Source organism: Neophocaena asiaeorientalis, unplaced genomic scaffold, assembly GCF_003031525.2.
Source record: "Neophocaena asiaeorientalis asiaeorientalis breed wild unplaced genomic scaffold, Neophocaena_asiaeorientalis_V1.1 scaffold114, whole genome shotgun sequence".
NCBI lineage: Eukaryota > Metazoa > Chordata > Mammalia > Artiodactyla > Phocoenidae > Neophocaena > Neophocaena asiaeorientalis.
In genome coordinates, this window is record NW_020173116.1 from 8,480,761 (window position 1) to 8,497,514 (window position 16,754).

General features: G+C 45.3%; 1 protein-coding gene across 1 annotated transcript in view; it reads left to right on the plus strand.

Moving 5' to 3' along the window:
- The window catches only part of VWA3B (von Willebrand factor A domain containing 3B), a 206,246-nt gene that overhangs the window by 67,858 nt on the left and 121,634 nt on the right, over positions 1-16,754 (plus strand). The window contains exon 8 of the mRNA XM_024743834.1: positions 11,799-11,933. Within this exon, the coding sequence (XP_024599602.1) occupies positions 11,799-11,933 (135 nt within the window). The remainder of the gene's footprint in view (positions 1-11,798; positions 11,934-16,754) is intronic.

The window sequence follows — 16,754 nt, forward strand, 5'->3', positions numbered from 1 at the left end:
TACATCGTGTACAATCATTTCTTTATTCTGTGCCTGCTTTGGATTCTTATATGTACTTGGAAGAATTTCCCCCCCAGATTGAATTTTTTCCTGTCTGCTCATTTTCCCAGGACTGCTCTTTTTGGGCGATAGAAAGCTTTTCCAGTGTTTTGACACAGGCAATATGTACTGCCTAGGGTGGTACCTTAAATAGTGCATTACATTAAAATGTTTTTCTACATTACTTCCTAAGAGTTCCTGGGCAGTTTTCTTTGGCTGTCAGGAATATTTAGAGAGAGGACAGGAAGAGGACTAAGGTTCCCAGCACCTACTGTGTCAGCCCCGCTGAGCTCTTGTGCGTATGGTGGTGCCTGCCCACCTCAGGAATCAAGAGTAAGTTGCCTCTCACCTCTGATTCTGTGGCCAGGTGCTGTCCAAAGACCTTCCCCTGGATTTCTGAGAACTCTTAGGGGCGGGGGGATACCCTTCTATTCTCCTTGCCCCTTGGGATCCTCTGTTTGCCTGGCGCTGTGTCTAGTTTTTCCATGCTAGTCTGGGTGAAAATTCAGCTCCTCTCTTTATTCCCTCCCACCATCCTCCTCACATACTCTTCATTAGGTGTGTTTTTTTTTTTTAAAAATTTATTTATTTATTTGGCTGCGCCGGGTCTTAGTTGTGGCATGCGGGATCTTTAGCTGTGGCATGCAGGATCTTTTTAGTCATGGCATGTGGGAATCTTTCAGTTGCGTCATGCATGCAGGATTTAGTTCCATGACTGGGGATCGAACCCTGTCCCCTGCATTGGGAGTGTGGAGTCTTAACTGCTGGACCACCAGGGAAGTCCCCAAAAAAAAATTTTATTTATTTATTTGGCTGCGCCGGGTCTTAGTTGTGGCATGCGGGATCTTTAGCTGTGGCATGCAGGATCTTTTTAGTCATGGCATGTGGGAATCTTTCAGTTGCGTCATGCATGCAGGATTTAGTTCCATGACTGGGGATCGAACCCTGTCCCCTGCATTGGGAGTGTGGAGTCTTAACTGCTGGACCACCAGGGAAGTCCCCATCAGGTGATATTTTAATAGCTGCTGCTGAGCCACTGGAGGAGGAAAGAGTGACATACATTCTCCCTGGCTCCTCCCTTCTGTTTCTTCCTTTTGCCTCCTGAAGCTTCTCAACATTTCTTTTCAAGAGCAAAGCCTGCCACTGAGTCTCCCCTCCAAGCCTGACAGCTGTGTCTTGTCCTTGGGGTTCATTGAGCTTCTTGGACCTGCTGGTTTATAGTTTTCATCAAATTAGTAATACTTTCGCCATTATTTCTTTCTCACAGGTCTACAGGTCAACTGCAGATTGATTAATTGAGGAGGGACGTGTCCTCCTTTAACTAGTGCTCTCCAGGATATATTTCTATTGTGGTGGTCAGCATGAGCAGTGAGCACAAGCGCCAAGCCAAGCCGTGCAGCCCTACTTACGGCCTCTGCTCATGTCACACCCACTCATATTCTGTTGGCCAAAGCAAATGACGTGACCAAGTCCCACATCAAGCAGATGAGGACATCTACTTCGCTCACACTGAGGTGGGGAGGGAAATGAATATTTGCTAAACAGTAATGCAAGCTCTCACAATGTTTTGTTCTTGCATGGTTCTTTTTCTGGCTCTGGCAAACGGCGTTTGCTGGAAAGTGAATCAACTTTGGAGTCAGACCTGGATTCAAACCCTAGTTAGTTTTGCCACAAACTACTTGTGTGACTTTAGGTAAGTTACCTAACCTTTCTGAGCTATGTTCTCTTAGTTGTAAACATGGGAAAAATCACATTTACCTCTTATGATTGTTGGAGGAATTAAGGCATATAACACCCATGGTAATGTTTAGTACAAAATTGACATTCCATTAATAGTAGTTTCCTTTTAGGATTCCAAGTGGGCTTTTATTGTAGACATTGGCTCTAGAAAGTAAAATAATCCAACAGGACAGTGAGCATTTTCAGACTAGTTATGATACTAACCAGTTTATTCGCATGCATAGTGATGGATGGGAATCGGAATTTGGAATTAGGAAGTGAATACTGTACTGATTAGCTGCGTCCCGATTGGAGGTGGATCCATTTCCAAGGTTTATATTAAGGGTAGGTGACCAGGACCTTTCTAGAGGAAATCAGGAGCACCTGTTCATCTGCTAGCAGTGGTACCTAGGATTATACTGTGGGGCCCTTTCTGGGCATGACTTTCCTCCATAGTCCTTCCATATTGTCAGATTAGGTGCAGTGAGAGGTGTGAATGGTGCAGGAATATTTGTCAGTTGGACGTGGTAATTTTCAGTTCTCGGAAGCTTTCATGATTGGATGGGATGGATTGTTGTGCATGGGAGCTGGGTTATTGCTGACTTGGGAAGGAACTTTAACTGCTGGTCCTTTCCAGGGACTGTATCTTTAAGGGGTACAGTCCTAATTCCATGGGAAGCTGCTCCTTAAGTGAGGAAAGCCTTGTGGGCCCAGAGTGAGGGGTCTACGTAGTGGTCTGGGGGCTCCCTCTCAGGAAGGAAAAAGGCTTCTGATCTCTAGGGTTCAGAGCAGACCTCATCTTTTACTTTGGTTTTTCTCTTCCTGTTTTGTCCTCAACATTTTAATTAAACTGAAATAGTAAGTATGGACTGAGAAAATCACATTAGAGTAAAATTTTTCACTGAGGGCCTGGCACCAGCCTAAACAAAAGTCAATAATTTTGGCATTGATGTGGCCAGCTCGAAATCCGTGCTTCATTGGTGAAGCTGACAGTGGACTCATTTTCCATGCCAGGCTCTTCAGAGTTGAGAATGTAAGACATCCAGTGGTAGGATGAGCACCCAGGCTGATGGCCGTGGTTGGAGCTCTGAGCTCCCACTTCAAGCCAGAGCTGGTATCTTATACCAGAGGGGGAGGAAGGGGAGGGGAGCGGGAGGGGGAGGGAGGGGAAGGAAGAAGAAGAGGCAGATGCAGACACTTGAGGGGCAGTCTTAACTTGAGCGTGTTTCATATGTACAACCACAACCCACAGCTCAGGACCCCCTCATGGTTCCAGATCAGGGTTAGGCAGCTGAACACCTTTCACTTCTAGCCCCATCTCCCACCATCAGCCATCATTAGTAGACCTGTGATCGCCTCTTCCTTCTGAGCCTGGACTCCCCTCGGCCAGCTCAGCCCAGCATGCTGGCCAGCCTCCGCTCCTTGAGCAGAAGCGGCAAATAGGTTCAGTGTGCTTGTCACCATATTTTGCTCATGGGATAAGAGAGAGACTGCAATGAATAAGTAAAAAGGAGTGAGTTTTGGAAAAGATGAAAACTCTAATTTGAAAAGATACATCTACTCCAATGTTCATAGCAGAACTATTTACAATAGGCAAGACATGGAAGCAACCTAAATGTCCATTGACAGATGAATGGGTAAAGAAGATGTGGTACATATATATGATGGAGTATTACTCGGACATAAAAAGAATGAAGTAATGCCATTTGCAGCAACATGGATGGACCTAGAGATTCTCATACTAAGTGAAGTAAGTCAGAGAAAGACAAATATGATATCACTTATATGTGGAATCCAAAAAACGGTTACAAATGAACTTATTTGCAGAACAGAAATAGACTCAAAAACATTGAAAACACACTTATGGCTACCAAGGGGGAAAGGGTCGGGGAGGGATCAATTAGGAATTTGGGATTAACAGATACACATGACTATATACAAAATAGATAAACAGCAAGGGGTTACTGTACAGCACAGGGAACTATATTCAATGCCTTGTAATAACCTATAATGGAAAAGTATCTGAAAAAGCATATACACACACATATATGTATAGTATAACTGAGTCACTTTGCTGTACGCCTAACATTGTAAATCAACTGTACTTCAAGTTTTTCTAAATGGGGAAAAAAGGAGTGAATTTCAGGTAATAGGAAAAGCCGGTGTTTTTCTGAGAGTGTTTCTGTTCGTGTCCAGCACTTCTGGCACAATGGTGTCAGAAAATCTGTTCTGTTCAACAGTATTATTCTGAAGTCCAAAAATGGTGTAGTTGTAAAAATTTGTTGATTCTACCTTTGGAAACTGCAATTTTTTGTGTGTTGGTGGAGAAAAATGCATGAACGAAACTCAGTATTACAAAACCAAAATTTATTTGTTTTAAGGTATGTTCAGGCTGACAGGCTGAAGGAGAATAAACAACCAAGTCCTCATTCTTGGAAGACACTTGTGATCTTTAATTAGATATTTAAAGTTTGCTGGCCCATCACTCAGGCTTGGCTTGGATTCTTTGTGTCTAAGCTCTAATTTAATATAGAAGCACTGACTGGTGCCTGTTTATGGGCTACTGAGAGCAGTTCTCTCAGAGGTCTCCTTTCTGCTCCCTACTTGCCCACCTACACTCAACCCTCTTGTTCCCTTAGTTCACACCTTCACCTCATGTGTAGGAAGGTCTAGTTTTCCCCACCAGAGAGTAAGTCCCTTTAAGGGCAGGGACCCCCTGTATTTTTTTCCCCCACAGTGGGTTTAAATCCTGGGTTCCTTGTTTATTCTTAGCCTGTCACCAGGACCCCTGCACTGCTCACTGGAACCCTCTCTTGGCACCGGGCCGTGGTGGGCTCAGCCCAGTTCTTTAGTCAACAAGATAATCAATCTCTTAGAATCACACTGAAATAATCAAGTGGGTTCAGACATCCTGCATCACCTGACGAAACATTGAAGCATAGAGAAATCTCTGAAAAATCTTTTAAAAATTAACTTGAATTACTAGGAAAAAGAGCTAGTGTAGATTTCTGATTACATCTGAATACGCTTGTTCTGGTTTCAAGGTGAGGGATCGACTCCACATGTATTATTTGAAAGTGGAGCATTGTGCTGAGCTCTGGGGTTACAATGATGGAAAAAGGGGGTCCCTCTCTTCAAGAAGCTGATGTTCTGGAGCAGCCTACAAGGTGTCAGGGATGTACCAAGGAGAGTAGTTACAAAAAGGGATAAACGTAGTTCTGTCCTCAAAGTAATAACAGTTTGATAAGGGATGCAGTATGGCGATAGTAGAAGCTCAACACTGGAGAGCTCTCAGAGTTAGTGAAACCCATCGGGCCTGCCCGTGGGTGACTGCCAATCCCAGCGCAGGTAGATTACAGCTAAGCAAGCAGGTGTGTGCTACAACTCAGCAGAAGGCAGCATTAGGTCCTGACCTTGGTGATACAGCTTGCCAACCATCATCGTCTACAGATCAGAATTACAAACTGGGTGGTTTCCATACCAGGAAGAGATGAGCCTATAAGCCCCTTGAAGGAAACTAAAAGCAACCGGTACGTAACAGATGAGGTTTGCTTACACAAATCCTGCGTGGTGGTAATTTTTGAGGATATACAAGGACAGTGCTCCACATGGGAAGAGTATGGGGAGGGGGAGTTGGAGACAGACAGACCTGAGGCTGAAGCCTGACTTCATCACTTATTAAGCTGTGTGGCCTTGGGCAAGTTCCTTAACTTCTCTGAACCACAGTTTGCTCATCTGTTAAGTGGGAGTGATGAGCCCTACTTGGGTGATGGCTGTAAGAACAAATGAAGTAGTATGTTTAAGTGCCCAACATGGTGACTGGCACATAGTAGGTACAAAGTCAATTTTACTTTCCCCCCCTTCCTCCCTCTTTTTGTATCAGCAGGAAGCAGCCATTATGAAATACATCTAAAATAAGCGACACTCTTAGAAATAGTAGAATATCATGAACCATATCAATGAGAGTGGCCTGGAACGGGATCTGGAAGATGGTATGTCAAGGACTCTCTGACACCTTGAAGGTCAGACACAAAAAAGAGCTCTGACTCTTTAGGAGCATTTCTTTAGGGCAGAAATAGGGACATCAGGGTATTAGAATACCATTCCCAGAAATCACCCAACTTTTTTGTTTTTTCTCCAAGCATATGCTGGATAGAAATAATAGAAATAAAAGCTTCGCAAACTTTTGTTGCAAGAGAATCACGGGGATGCTTGTAAGAGTACGATTTCCTGGATTCCCACCCTCAGAGTGAGTCTGGGGTGTGGCCTAGGAATCTGCATTTTGATAAGCTGATTGGGGGTTCTGACACAAGTTCTGAGGACCACACTTTGGGAAGACCACCCTGGAGGGGGAGCCGCTTCAAAGCTCACACTGTTTCCTATTCACTCTGTATTTCCAGTGCCCAGATATCATGGGCGTTGATTGAGTTTTGTTGAAGAAATGAATGAATGATGACTCTCCGAGAAGATGTCCTGTTGTGAAAAGGATATTTTTAAATGATTGGCTTCCTGGTTTCTAGGTTAGTCTCTTGTGAGTTTAGAGTGAAATAATGAGTCTCCTAAAACTTACTCATTCCTGAATGACCTGGCAGAGCTGGGAAGAGACCCCTCTATGTGAGTGAGACCCAGTCCCCAGTAGCCCATGTGACCTACCATCCCCAAAACGGGTTTCCATTGAGGGCAGGAGGCAGAGCAGATGCTAGCGTGGGATCACTCCCGCAAAACAACAGTCCTAGCCTTACTGTTTCTCTCTTGGTTCAGAGTTGGTTGACAGAAATCAGTGAGCAGCCCTGTGAGCATCTTATAATTCTTTTTGGGCACTGTAAGTCCCTCAGAACCAAAAGAAGTGCAGGCCTTTTATGTGATTAGGAAAGCTGAAAAACAAAAACTTTGATGAATTTGCTCTAAGGGAAACTCATAAAGTTCCTTTGACTTTACCATTTCATTAAAACACTTAACCTTTGAGTTGGTGTCTTCTGAACGGCATTAGCGATTCTAAATAGAGTAGATTTATCCAACTAAACTTTATTCGTGGGCATTTTGGGCATTTTCTCTTTAGATATTGCTTCTCTATTCTTGTGCCTGTGTCTTTATCACCTGTTTGCTAGTAGCCCACAGAGTCTGGGGTCATGCTTCTTACTGAGTTTTGTGGAACACTTGCTCTCTACCATGGGGAGAAGAGTTATGGTTTATATACAGGTTTTCTATGTGAATATTGGACAATTAGACTGCATTCCATTTGCATTTTACAGTGTTACACTTAGAAGAAAGAGGCCCCAGGAGATGGTACCATAGCCGCCTATTAAGAGTTGTCCATACTTGATATTTGAAACTGCCTTTAAGGCATCATGATGTTTGTGAAGCACATATATTCATTGTCCCAAGAAAACATTAGACATTTATCAAGATGGTGAAATGACTCTATTTGCTTTAAATTAATGAATGGTTAATTTCCATAGGGCGAGACTGAGCAAAATATCTTAATATGTAATTAAAACAAGGAACTGGGAATGCTTCCATTACGACAAAAACTACTGATTTCACCACTTTCAATCCCTTTATGGATGTAATATACACCCTTTTACCAGATGCATATTGTAATTTTAGGTCTCTGGGGATTTTAATTACCTCATTGTTTATTATTATTTTTAAATGTTATATCACTTTCTGAAAATAGAGGTGTTGTGTTTTCCTGAAAATACTGCCTTTTATAGTCATATTCAACTCTTTCAGATCCTCAAGACTGAGTAGGCATTTAGGGCTCAGGCAGTCAGCAGAGTCTCCACCCAGGGGGGCCAGTTCTTCCCGCAGGAGTCCCGGGCGATGGGGAAAGGGCCACAGCAGGACTCGGGGTGGTCTGGGATTCACGGTTGCTGAGGGTGGTTTTAATTTAATTTAATAGCCCTTCCCTTCCTGCCCCTGGTATTGCTAATATTTCAGATATGGGGGTGAGGGGGTGGGGACCTTGCCTTGCTGTGGCACGAGGACCTAAAAAGAAATGACGTACTGCTCTAGGGCATGTCACTGTTAATGTCTGAAACACCTAGGGTATAGCCATATGCTCAAATGATATAAGTCTGTTACCATTTAGAAGAGTTTCTTGCATTATTGGGGGTTGTCGGTTATGGGACAGAGCAATCCCTTGAGGAAAGAATGCATTAGGTGCTCCGTCATTGTTTCTTTGTAATAAAGAAAAATGAAAAGAAGAAAGGATAGGAATCCTTACTGGAAACCCTGGACCCACCGCTGAGTGGTGAGCTGTGCTGTAAGCAGCTGCTTACTAAAAATAAAGCCTCGTGTTTGTGAAGGATTGACTTAAATTAGCCTGAATTCAAGGTCTGGATACACTAATTCACCATCTCTGGCTGATGCTTCTTTATGCTCTTTGGAATTGGAGGCTGGCCGGCCAGGCAGCCAGGAATTGCATATGGCGCCAGCCTCTTTAATTGCGTGTGTCCTGGCAGCAAAAGAACCGAGAGCAGTGGCTGTGGCTGGTTCATTTCATGGGAATTGAAAAGGAACAGGAGGCAGATGGCTGTTTCCTGGGGTGGCGGGGCAGAGTTTGATGGTGGAGTCAGGCTGCTGCCTTGAATGAAGGGTGGGGCTGGGTGAGTGCAGTGGAGGGCTCCGAGCCCCCTGATAGGGAGCACGGGGGAGTGCAGGGACCCTGGAGGGCTGGGAGGATGGTGCTCTTACATGGTGGCAGACTGTTAGAGGGGTGTCATGGCGGGGGCCTTGAACCCTGGATTTGAGTGCCAGCTCAGGGTTCACTGGCAGTGCCCACCCACCGCATATACTAAGTGCTCAACAAATATTTGCCATGTGAATAGATGACTGACTTGGACTCTGACAACTGGACTTTATCCTACAAGTGAGACAAGCAAGATTTAACAGGGAGGTGGTGTTTGGTGGCAGGTGGGCTCTTCCCCTGACACATCAAAACGTATCTGGCCTGGGTCTCCTTCATATGTTAAACAAGCCAGTCAGTACCGGGTGCTGACAACAAACAGCAGCTTGATGTGACATCACCTCCAGCTAGTGTCAGCATTCTGTGAGCCTTCAAGTGGTCACCACAAGGCCTATGGGGGATGTCAGGGGTTGGGGTGGGAGGGGGCAGCTGGGGTTGGAGGATCTTTTAGGTCACCTGGGTGTCTGTCTGAGGAACCATATCCTGTCTCTGTGCGCGGCAGGATCCGCTGTGGTTTCATCTCCTTTCTGGTTTGGCCTCACAAAGCTCTCTGAATACTGAAATCTCCTGTGCCTTGTCCTCCATGCTTTCTGTTTCCAGTGGGGCTGTCCCCCTTGGCTGCAGCCGTCTGATTTCCCAGCTAAGCTCCTTAGAAATGACCCAGATAAAAATGGCAGCCCTTCCTGACTGCCTGTCGAATAACTTGAAATAAAACCTCTACCTTCTAAGTTAGGCTTTTTTTTTTTTTTTTGCGGTACGCGGGCCTCTCACTGTTGTGGCCTCTCCCGTTGCGGAGCGCAGGCTCCGGACGCGCAGGCTCAGCGGCCATGGCTCACGGGCCCAGCCGCTCCGCGGCACGTGGGATCCTCCCAGACCGGGGCACGAACTAGCGTCCCCTGCATCGGCAGGCGGACTCTCAACCACTGCGCCACCAGGGAAGCCCTAAGTTAGGCTTTTTATTGCCTGTGGTTTTTCTTGTCTGCTAGCTGGTTTTGTTTCATTACGTTTTGTTCTTAAAGCAAACCAAGTTAAATGGGTAGTTTTGAGTTGTTTTGTTTTCTGATCACTAGCGTAGGAATCTGTAGCTGCCTGATTATAACGACTAAACCAGTGGAGTGAGAGTCTGATGACTGCTTGCTCAGGAGAGCACATCCCAGGTCACTGCTGCCCCTTAAACGCACTTTCCTGTCCTTGGATCAGTCAGCGGCAACTGTATTTCCTTGGAAGTTTTTCCTTTGAGGCTGAAGGAGTAGTCTACTCCTTCTTAAGATGTTATTGACAAGCCTGGGGGAAATGGAAAGCCTTGACTCATTTGAAACTTTTAAAGAGAATTCTGCTACTTAACACCTCCAGCTAAAGCAAGCAGCTGGAAGCCAGTTTTGCTTTCACAGGATCAGAAAATCCTGGGGGCTCCAGGTTTGCAATGGGTAGCAGCCTGAGATATTTTTGGAGTTCCAGCGTGGAGCTGGGTACTCATCACGTTTCACTCCTCGGGCTATTGATGGCTGTGGAGCCCTGGTGGCCATCCATCTCTGTCAGGGCTTGTCACTTGCTTCTTAATAAATATAGCTATTAATACTCTCTCACTTGATCTGGCCAACTTCAGGAGGGCCAGAGCTCTGGTTTCCCTTAATTCTGCCCCACCCTTCTGGACTACATTTTAGAAGTCAGAAACATCAGCTCTGGTCTGCCCTGGTAGCTTAAGGTCAGTCTTTTGGCCCAGGGTGGACGAATCTCCTGGGGCGGCCCCTACACCTGATGGCTATTCTCTTTCTCTGTGGTTGTGGGAGCTCAGACATCTGTGGACTGTTAAGTGGGATGCCATCAGCAGCTTGGGTAGGGACCTCTATAAACCAGCCGTCCCTTTTCCAGGACACCTAGTCAGGGTGGCTGAGTTGGTACAGTTATACCAACTTGGGTTTGACACCCTGCTCTGCCACTCTTGAGGGTATGACCTTGGACAACTAACTAGCTCCACCTCAGTTTACACAGCTGGGAAGTGGGGACAGGAATAGAATTTGCCTGGAGAATTGTCGTGAAGAGAGATGAGAAAATGTTTCGAAAGGCCTAAGCACAATGCCAGGCACGAAGCAGGTACCCCAAAAAGGTGTTTATCATTAGAGAATCGGGATTCAGCTTACTTAAGTAATAACAGCATCAGTGTTCTCTGAGCCGACTGTACACAGTCTGTGAAGTAGATTTCTTGTGCATGTTTGTTTTTAAATAAACTTTTATTGGAATGGAGTTTTTAAAACTAGAGAATACGTCTGCTAAATTCTTGTCTGAGCAACCTTTTAGAAGCACCCCAGAGCAGGGACTCCCCTGTAGCCCCCACGATGCCATGAGTGGTGCCAGGCTGGCGGCTGGGCCTGCGGCTGCCACTGAAAATGGGTGAGTGGCATCTTCTAAGCACGGTTGCCTGTTGGAGTCACTGCTGGCCTCGTATGCACAGCGGGCTCTGGCGGAGAGAACTGTAGGTTCACATACAGTTGTAAGAAATAACAGAAATGCCCAAATGCTCTTTACTAGGTTTCCCCCATGGTAGCATCTTGCAAAACTATAGGACGGTATCACAACAAGGATATCGATATTGATGCTCTCAGGATACCACCCCAGGTTCCCACGTGTTGCATTTTATAGTCATACCCATCCGCCTCCTACACCCTCCTTAACCTCTGGAGATTACTAATCTATTAGAGCCAGGATCTTGGTGGAGGCAGAGCCTCTGTCCCAGCCTTGGACTTCTTACCCATGGGATGAACGTCTATTGACTGATTGCTAAAATGATATAAATGTCTATATTAATTATGCCATATCATTTAAAAAATGTCATACAGCCAAACCAAACCCTTAACTGAGACAGGAGAGGTCCAGAAAAGGAGGCCAAAGAATTTTTATTACATTAGGGAAAAATAGAGTTGTGGAGGTGGTTTCAAAGAAGCAGGAAATCTCGGCTTAATCAGGAAAGGGAGGGGTTGTTACTTCCATATACCGTTGCGTTTCCCTTGCCCACAGTGATCACCCTGGCTTTTATTGGGTGCCTTTGAATATTTTTATTCTTTATCTTATTTGAGTATTATCAATAAATTCATCTTAAAATACACTGGCTGCCACAAATATTTACTTTATAAGGATTTATTACCTCCTAAGGTCTGCATTTACAATTTCTTGAGATGACAGCGTTTTCTTAGGGATCTCACTTCTGAATCTCAGAAAGACGTTAGTGGAGCAAATGGAAGAGGGTGTTCAGAAATATTCTGGAAACTTGGCTGGGCTGTGCCAGGCTTGCTAGGACCACCAGAGCATTCTGGGGCCTTCCACAGCTGCCTGCTCACACGTGTTTCCCTTCCAGGAGCTGGGGTCAGAGAGGACGTGTTTCTCATCTGGAGGGAGATGCAGGAAGCCAGCAGCACGTTGGCCCAGATCCAGAGTCTGGTGGCTGAGCCTCCCAATACCGACGTGGCCACAACAGATCACGGTGGGTGCTGTTTATGGGCACGAGTGTAAAAGAGTCATAACTGCTACTGGTTGGGGATGGGGGCTGTTTCCATGTTCCTTACCAAGGAGAGCTCCTTAGCCCAGCTCCTGAGGGGACTCTCCAGAGCTCTGCTGTGCTCCTTCTGTGTGTGTGTGTGTGTGTGTGTCTGTGTGTGCACATGTGTGTGTCTGCAGGTTGTCAAAGCAAAATCAGAGTTCTATTCAGGGACTATTGCAAGAGGGGAAAAGAGACCTCAGTATGGAAGTGGGCTCAGTTATGAATAAACATGGACCAGTGGGGATTTACAGCCAAGGAGCAGGGTGGAGGGTTGGTGGGTGGAAAATTACCAAGAAGAAACATCAGGGTTAAAAGGGGATTTCTGGCTAAACCTAACTGACAGGATACTTGCTGAAGGCGGGCCAGGGTGATCAGACATCACCTGGGGGACAGGGGGAATGAGGAATTTGCTCAGGTATGGGGGGTGGGGGATCCTGGTAAACTGTCTTCTCAGGATTTTTGCTAAAATTAGGCTATGCAAAGACAAACACGGAAGTCCATAGGTCAAGATCCAGTTGAAAAGAGGATTCAGAGGAGCCTGGGTTTGGAGTGAGAAATCTGGTTGTAAATCCCAGCTCCATCACTAGATTAACCTGAGTCTATCTCTTTGAGCCTTAGTTTATTCTCCTGTTAAATAATGATAACATCAGTCTTAAGAGATTATTGTAAAAATTAAGTAAAATAATGCATGCTTTGCACCAAACAGGTACTTGGTAAATGTTAGCTCCATCTTTTCTCTTTCACAGTTAGGGCAGTGAGAATACTGATTCTTCGTCCTGAGTTCTTGAGTTAGTAAAGGATTTTCCTCTGTAGGGGACTGGTTTCATTTAGAGCACGGCTGGTAATAACAGTGGTTAACAAAGCACATACCTTACACGTCAGGCACTGTTCCAGGCACTTCACAAGTATTAGCTCATTTCATCATTACCACAATCTTATAAGATAGCTGCTACTTTTATCTCCATTTAAGGTTAAGTAACTTGCCCAAGGCCACGCCAGAAGTAATGAAGCCAGGATTCAAAACCTAGTTCCTCAGTAAAAATACTGGTGTCTGGCTCCCAACCCAGACATTCTGATTTAATCCCTAAAGGATGCAATCTGGACACTGGGAGTTTTGAGAGCTCCCCAGGCAGTCCTAATGTGCAGCAAAGTTTGGAAGCCCCTGCCACGCTGTGTTGCCTCCTGGTACCCTGCCTGGGTTACAGAGGCGTCAGTAGGGGAGGAGAGCAAGAAGGCCAGGCTGGCTGGCGTCAGGGATGCAGTTGAAGAGGAGAAGCGGGGAAGGGGACACGAGTAGAGGGAGGAGGAGGTAGAAGGCATGGGTGAGCTTGCCCTGTGCGACTTAATAAATTCCTGGCAACAGTGGCTTTTTCCTGTGAGTGGGTGTCCTGACTTGGGTCTGGGGCAGCAGCAGCTGCAGTTGCTTCCCCAGGACCAGCTGTCTGGGGTTTCCAAGGAGGGGCCCAATCAGGCTTGTCTGGAGGGGCTGCTCACTTGTGGTGACATCCGTCCCCCCTCAGCGTGAGCTTAGAGTCAAGGACTCAGAGAGTCCGCTGTCATCCTGAGAGAATGAAAATGAAGCAGGGGACCTGGGATAAGGCAAACATTCATGCCAGATAAATACTCGCTGCTAAGGTGTTCGGGGGAGTGCTATGGACTGAAATCTGTCCCGCCAAATTCAGATGTTGAAGCCCTAACCCCAGTGTGTCTATATTTGGAGAAAGGGCCTTTAAGGAGGTAAAGTTACATGAGATCGTAAGGGTGGGGCCCTAATTTAATAGAACTGGTGTCCTAATAAGAAGAGAAAGAGATACTGGAGACCTCTCTCTCTTCACACATCCCATGAGGACACAGCCAGAAGGTTGCCATCTACAAGCCAGGAAGAGATGCCTCACCAGAAACCAAACCTGTAGGCACCTTGATCTTGGACTTGCAGCCTTCAGAACTGTGAGAAAATAAACTTCTGTTGTTTAAGCCACCTGGTCTTTAGTATTTTGTTATGGCATATTGAGCAGACTAACAGAGGGAATATTGAAGCTTGGGGTAATCTTGAGGGTTAACAGAAGGTTTTTAGATGTTGTTTCTAAAGGAAACAGAAGAGCTATTGGCCTCTGTAATCTTTAGAAAGATAGATTGTCATCCCTTTGTTTCAATCTAATACACACACGGAACTAAAAACCAAAATAACTCCAAGCATAAACTTTCAAAACATGCTTTTTTTTTTTGTGGCTGTATTGAATCTTAGTTGTGGCGCACAGGCTCTCTCGCTGAGGCACACGAGCTCAGTAGTTGTGGCACGCGGGCTTAGCTGCCCCACAGCATGTGGGAACCTAGTACCCTGACCAGGGATTGAACCCACGTTGCCTGCATTGGAAGGCAGATTCTTTACCACTGGATGACCAGGGAAGTCCCAAAAGATGCTTTAAATGTACCGTTTCTATTTTTTTTAATTTATTTTATTTTATTTATTTTTATTTTTGGCTGCATTGGGTCTTTGTTGCCGCACACTGGCTTTCTCTAGTTGCAGCGAGTGGAGGCTACTCTTCGTTGCAGTGCACGGGCCTTTCATTGTGGTGGCTTCTCTCATTGAAGAGCATGGGCTCTAGGCATGCGGGCTTCAGTAGTTGTGGCACGTGGGCTCAGTACTTGTATTTCGTGGGCTCTAGAGCTCAGGCTCAGTAGCTGTGGAGCACGGGCTTAGTTGCTCCACGGCATGTGGGATCTTCCCAGACCATGGGATCTTCCCAGACCAGGGCTCGAACCCGTGTTCCCTGCACTGGCAGGTGGATTCTTAACCACTGCGCCACCAGGGAAGTCCCTACCATTTCTATTTAAAAAGGAAAATTTGGTCAGGACCTTTCCACTGTTGGATACCAAAAGAAGCTTTTATAACCTTGCTTTGGCCCCAAAGGCCACATGTAGCATCTGACTTGCCCCCGTTGCTGCCCACAGCCCAATGTTATTGAAGCAAAGGCTGTGTCAGCCCAAGACCCTGCGTCTGCTTTATGTGAGGGCAGCAGCCATTTTCCATGTTGGGCTGCCCAGGGCCTGCAGGCCAGAGGAGATATAGTAGCCATCTGGAGAGGGGAAGGGTAGGATGGAGGAGATCAGGTGAGCTGTCATTACACGTGGAACCTTCATGTGAATTAGACAAAGTCTTCCTTCCTGGATATAGCGGCCCCCATCTGCCCCCTGGACTGGGTGCACTGGTTCAGGGACCAACTGGCACCTATAGGACCAGGACCGGGAGGGCAGTTCCTGGCAGGGATACCTGGAATAAGAAGATGGGGAGGCCACACAATCTGGCCGTTGGTAATTTTGACCTCTTTTAATTACCAAGAGCAGTGCATGATAATTCCCTGAGGGAAAGAAAAAACTGACAAAAATATATGAAACATTGGTTTTTAAAGGCGCTTGACACCAAGCAACCAAGGCCAGTGGTCTCTGAGATACAGGAAAATCCAAGGTAAACTCTGATTGTCCCAGCTTAATGCTTAGTGCTCTGAGAGAGTTTCCAGGCCATGGTGTAGGGAGAAGGATCCCAGGTAGAGCAGAGCAAACTTCCAGGTTTGAGAGACAGAGTTAGGAGTCCAGGGAGATGAAGATATCAAGATTTCACGGGACAAAGTACCAGAGAGGAGAGAGGTGCACAGAGAGAGAACTCTGGAAATCTGCAAAGAGCCCCTCTTGTGATTTCTGCTCAATATTGATCATTCTGTGAGGAAACTACCCGAGGCTGGGGAAGATCCATTGGAAAGAATTAGAAAGAAAGGGTTTAGAGCTCACACAGGGCCAGGAACAGTGCCTGTTCTTACCAGCCTGATTGGAAAAATTTATAAGTCACAGAGCACTGGGTAGACTACTTCGGAAGGTCTTGCCTCAGTAATGGGGACTGACTAGCCTTAAACTGAGCTCTGGGCCCTTCTAAGAAATCATCAAAGCAAGACATGAAAGTAGAGAGTTCTTAACTTAACTGCATCTCAGAACAAAGCTCAAGAAGATTTATAAGAATATAAAATCATCCAGTACCTAACAAGGTAAAATTCACAACAATTGGTATCCAATCAAAGTTTACTAGGCATGAAAAGAAGAAAACTGACACAGATGTTAGAATTGGCAGAAAAAGACATTTAAACAGTTACAACTGTATTCCATATGTTCAAAAAGTTAAGTGGAGACAGGGAAGTATTTTTAAAAAATACATGTTGAACTTTTAGAGATGAAAATTTTTAGGGAAGAAAATATCTTACTTGGAAACATGCTGAATGGGATCAATGGCAGATTAGACATTGCAGGGAAAAAGATTAGTGATCTTGAAGGCATAGCAATAGAAACTATCCAAAATGAGACATACGGAGAAAAAAAAAACCAATAATAAATAACAAATAAGAACAAATAACAAAAAAGCGTCAGTGAACTGTAGCACAACTTCAAGTAAACAAATGTAGATGGAATTCCTGAGGAGAGGGGAGGAGGGAGAACAGAAATATATTTGGAGAAATAAAGATTGAAAAATTTCCAAATTTGATGAAAATTACAACTTAGAGAGCCAGGAAATTCGATGAATGCCAAGTACAAGAAGATGAGGGGAACTGTACCAAAGGACATCACAATCAATTTGCTTGAAACCGCTAAGGAAGAGAAAATGTTAAAAGCAAGCAGAGCAAAAAAGACATTTTCTGTAAAAGGAACAGAGATAAGCATGACAGTAGATTTCTTGTTGCACGTGAAAAGACAGTGGAGTAACATCTTATTTTTTTTCATTCAGTACCT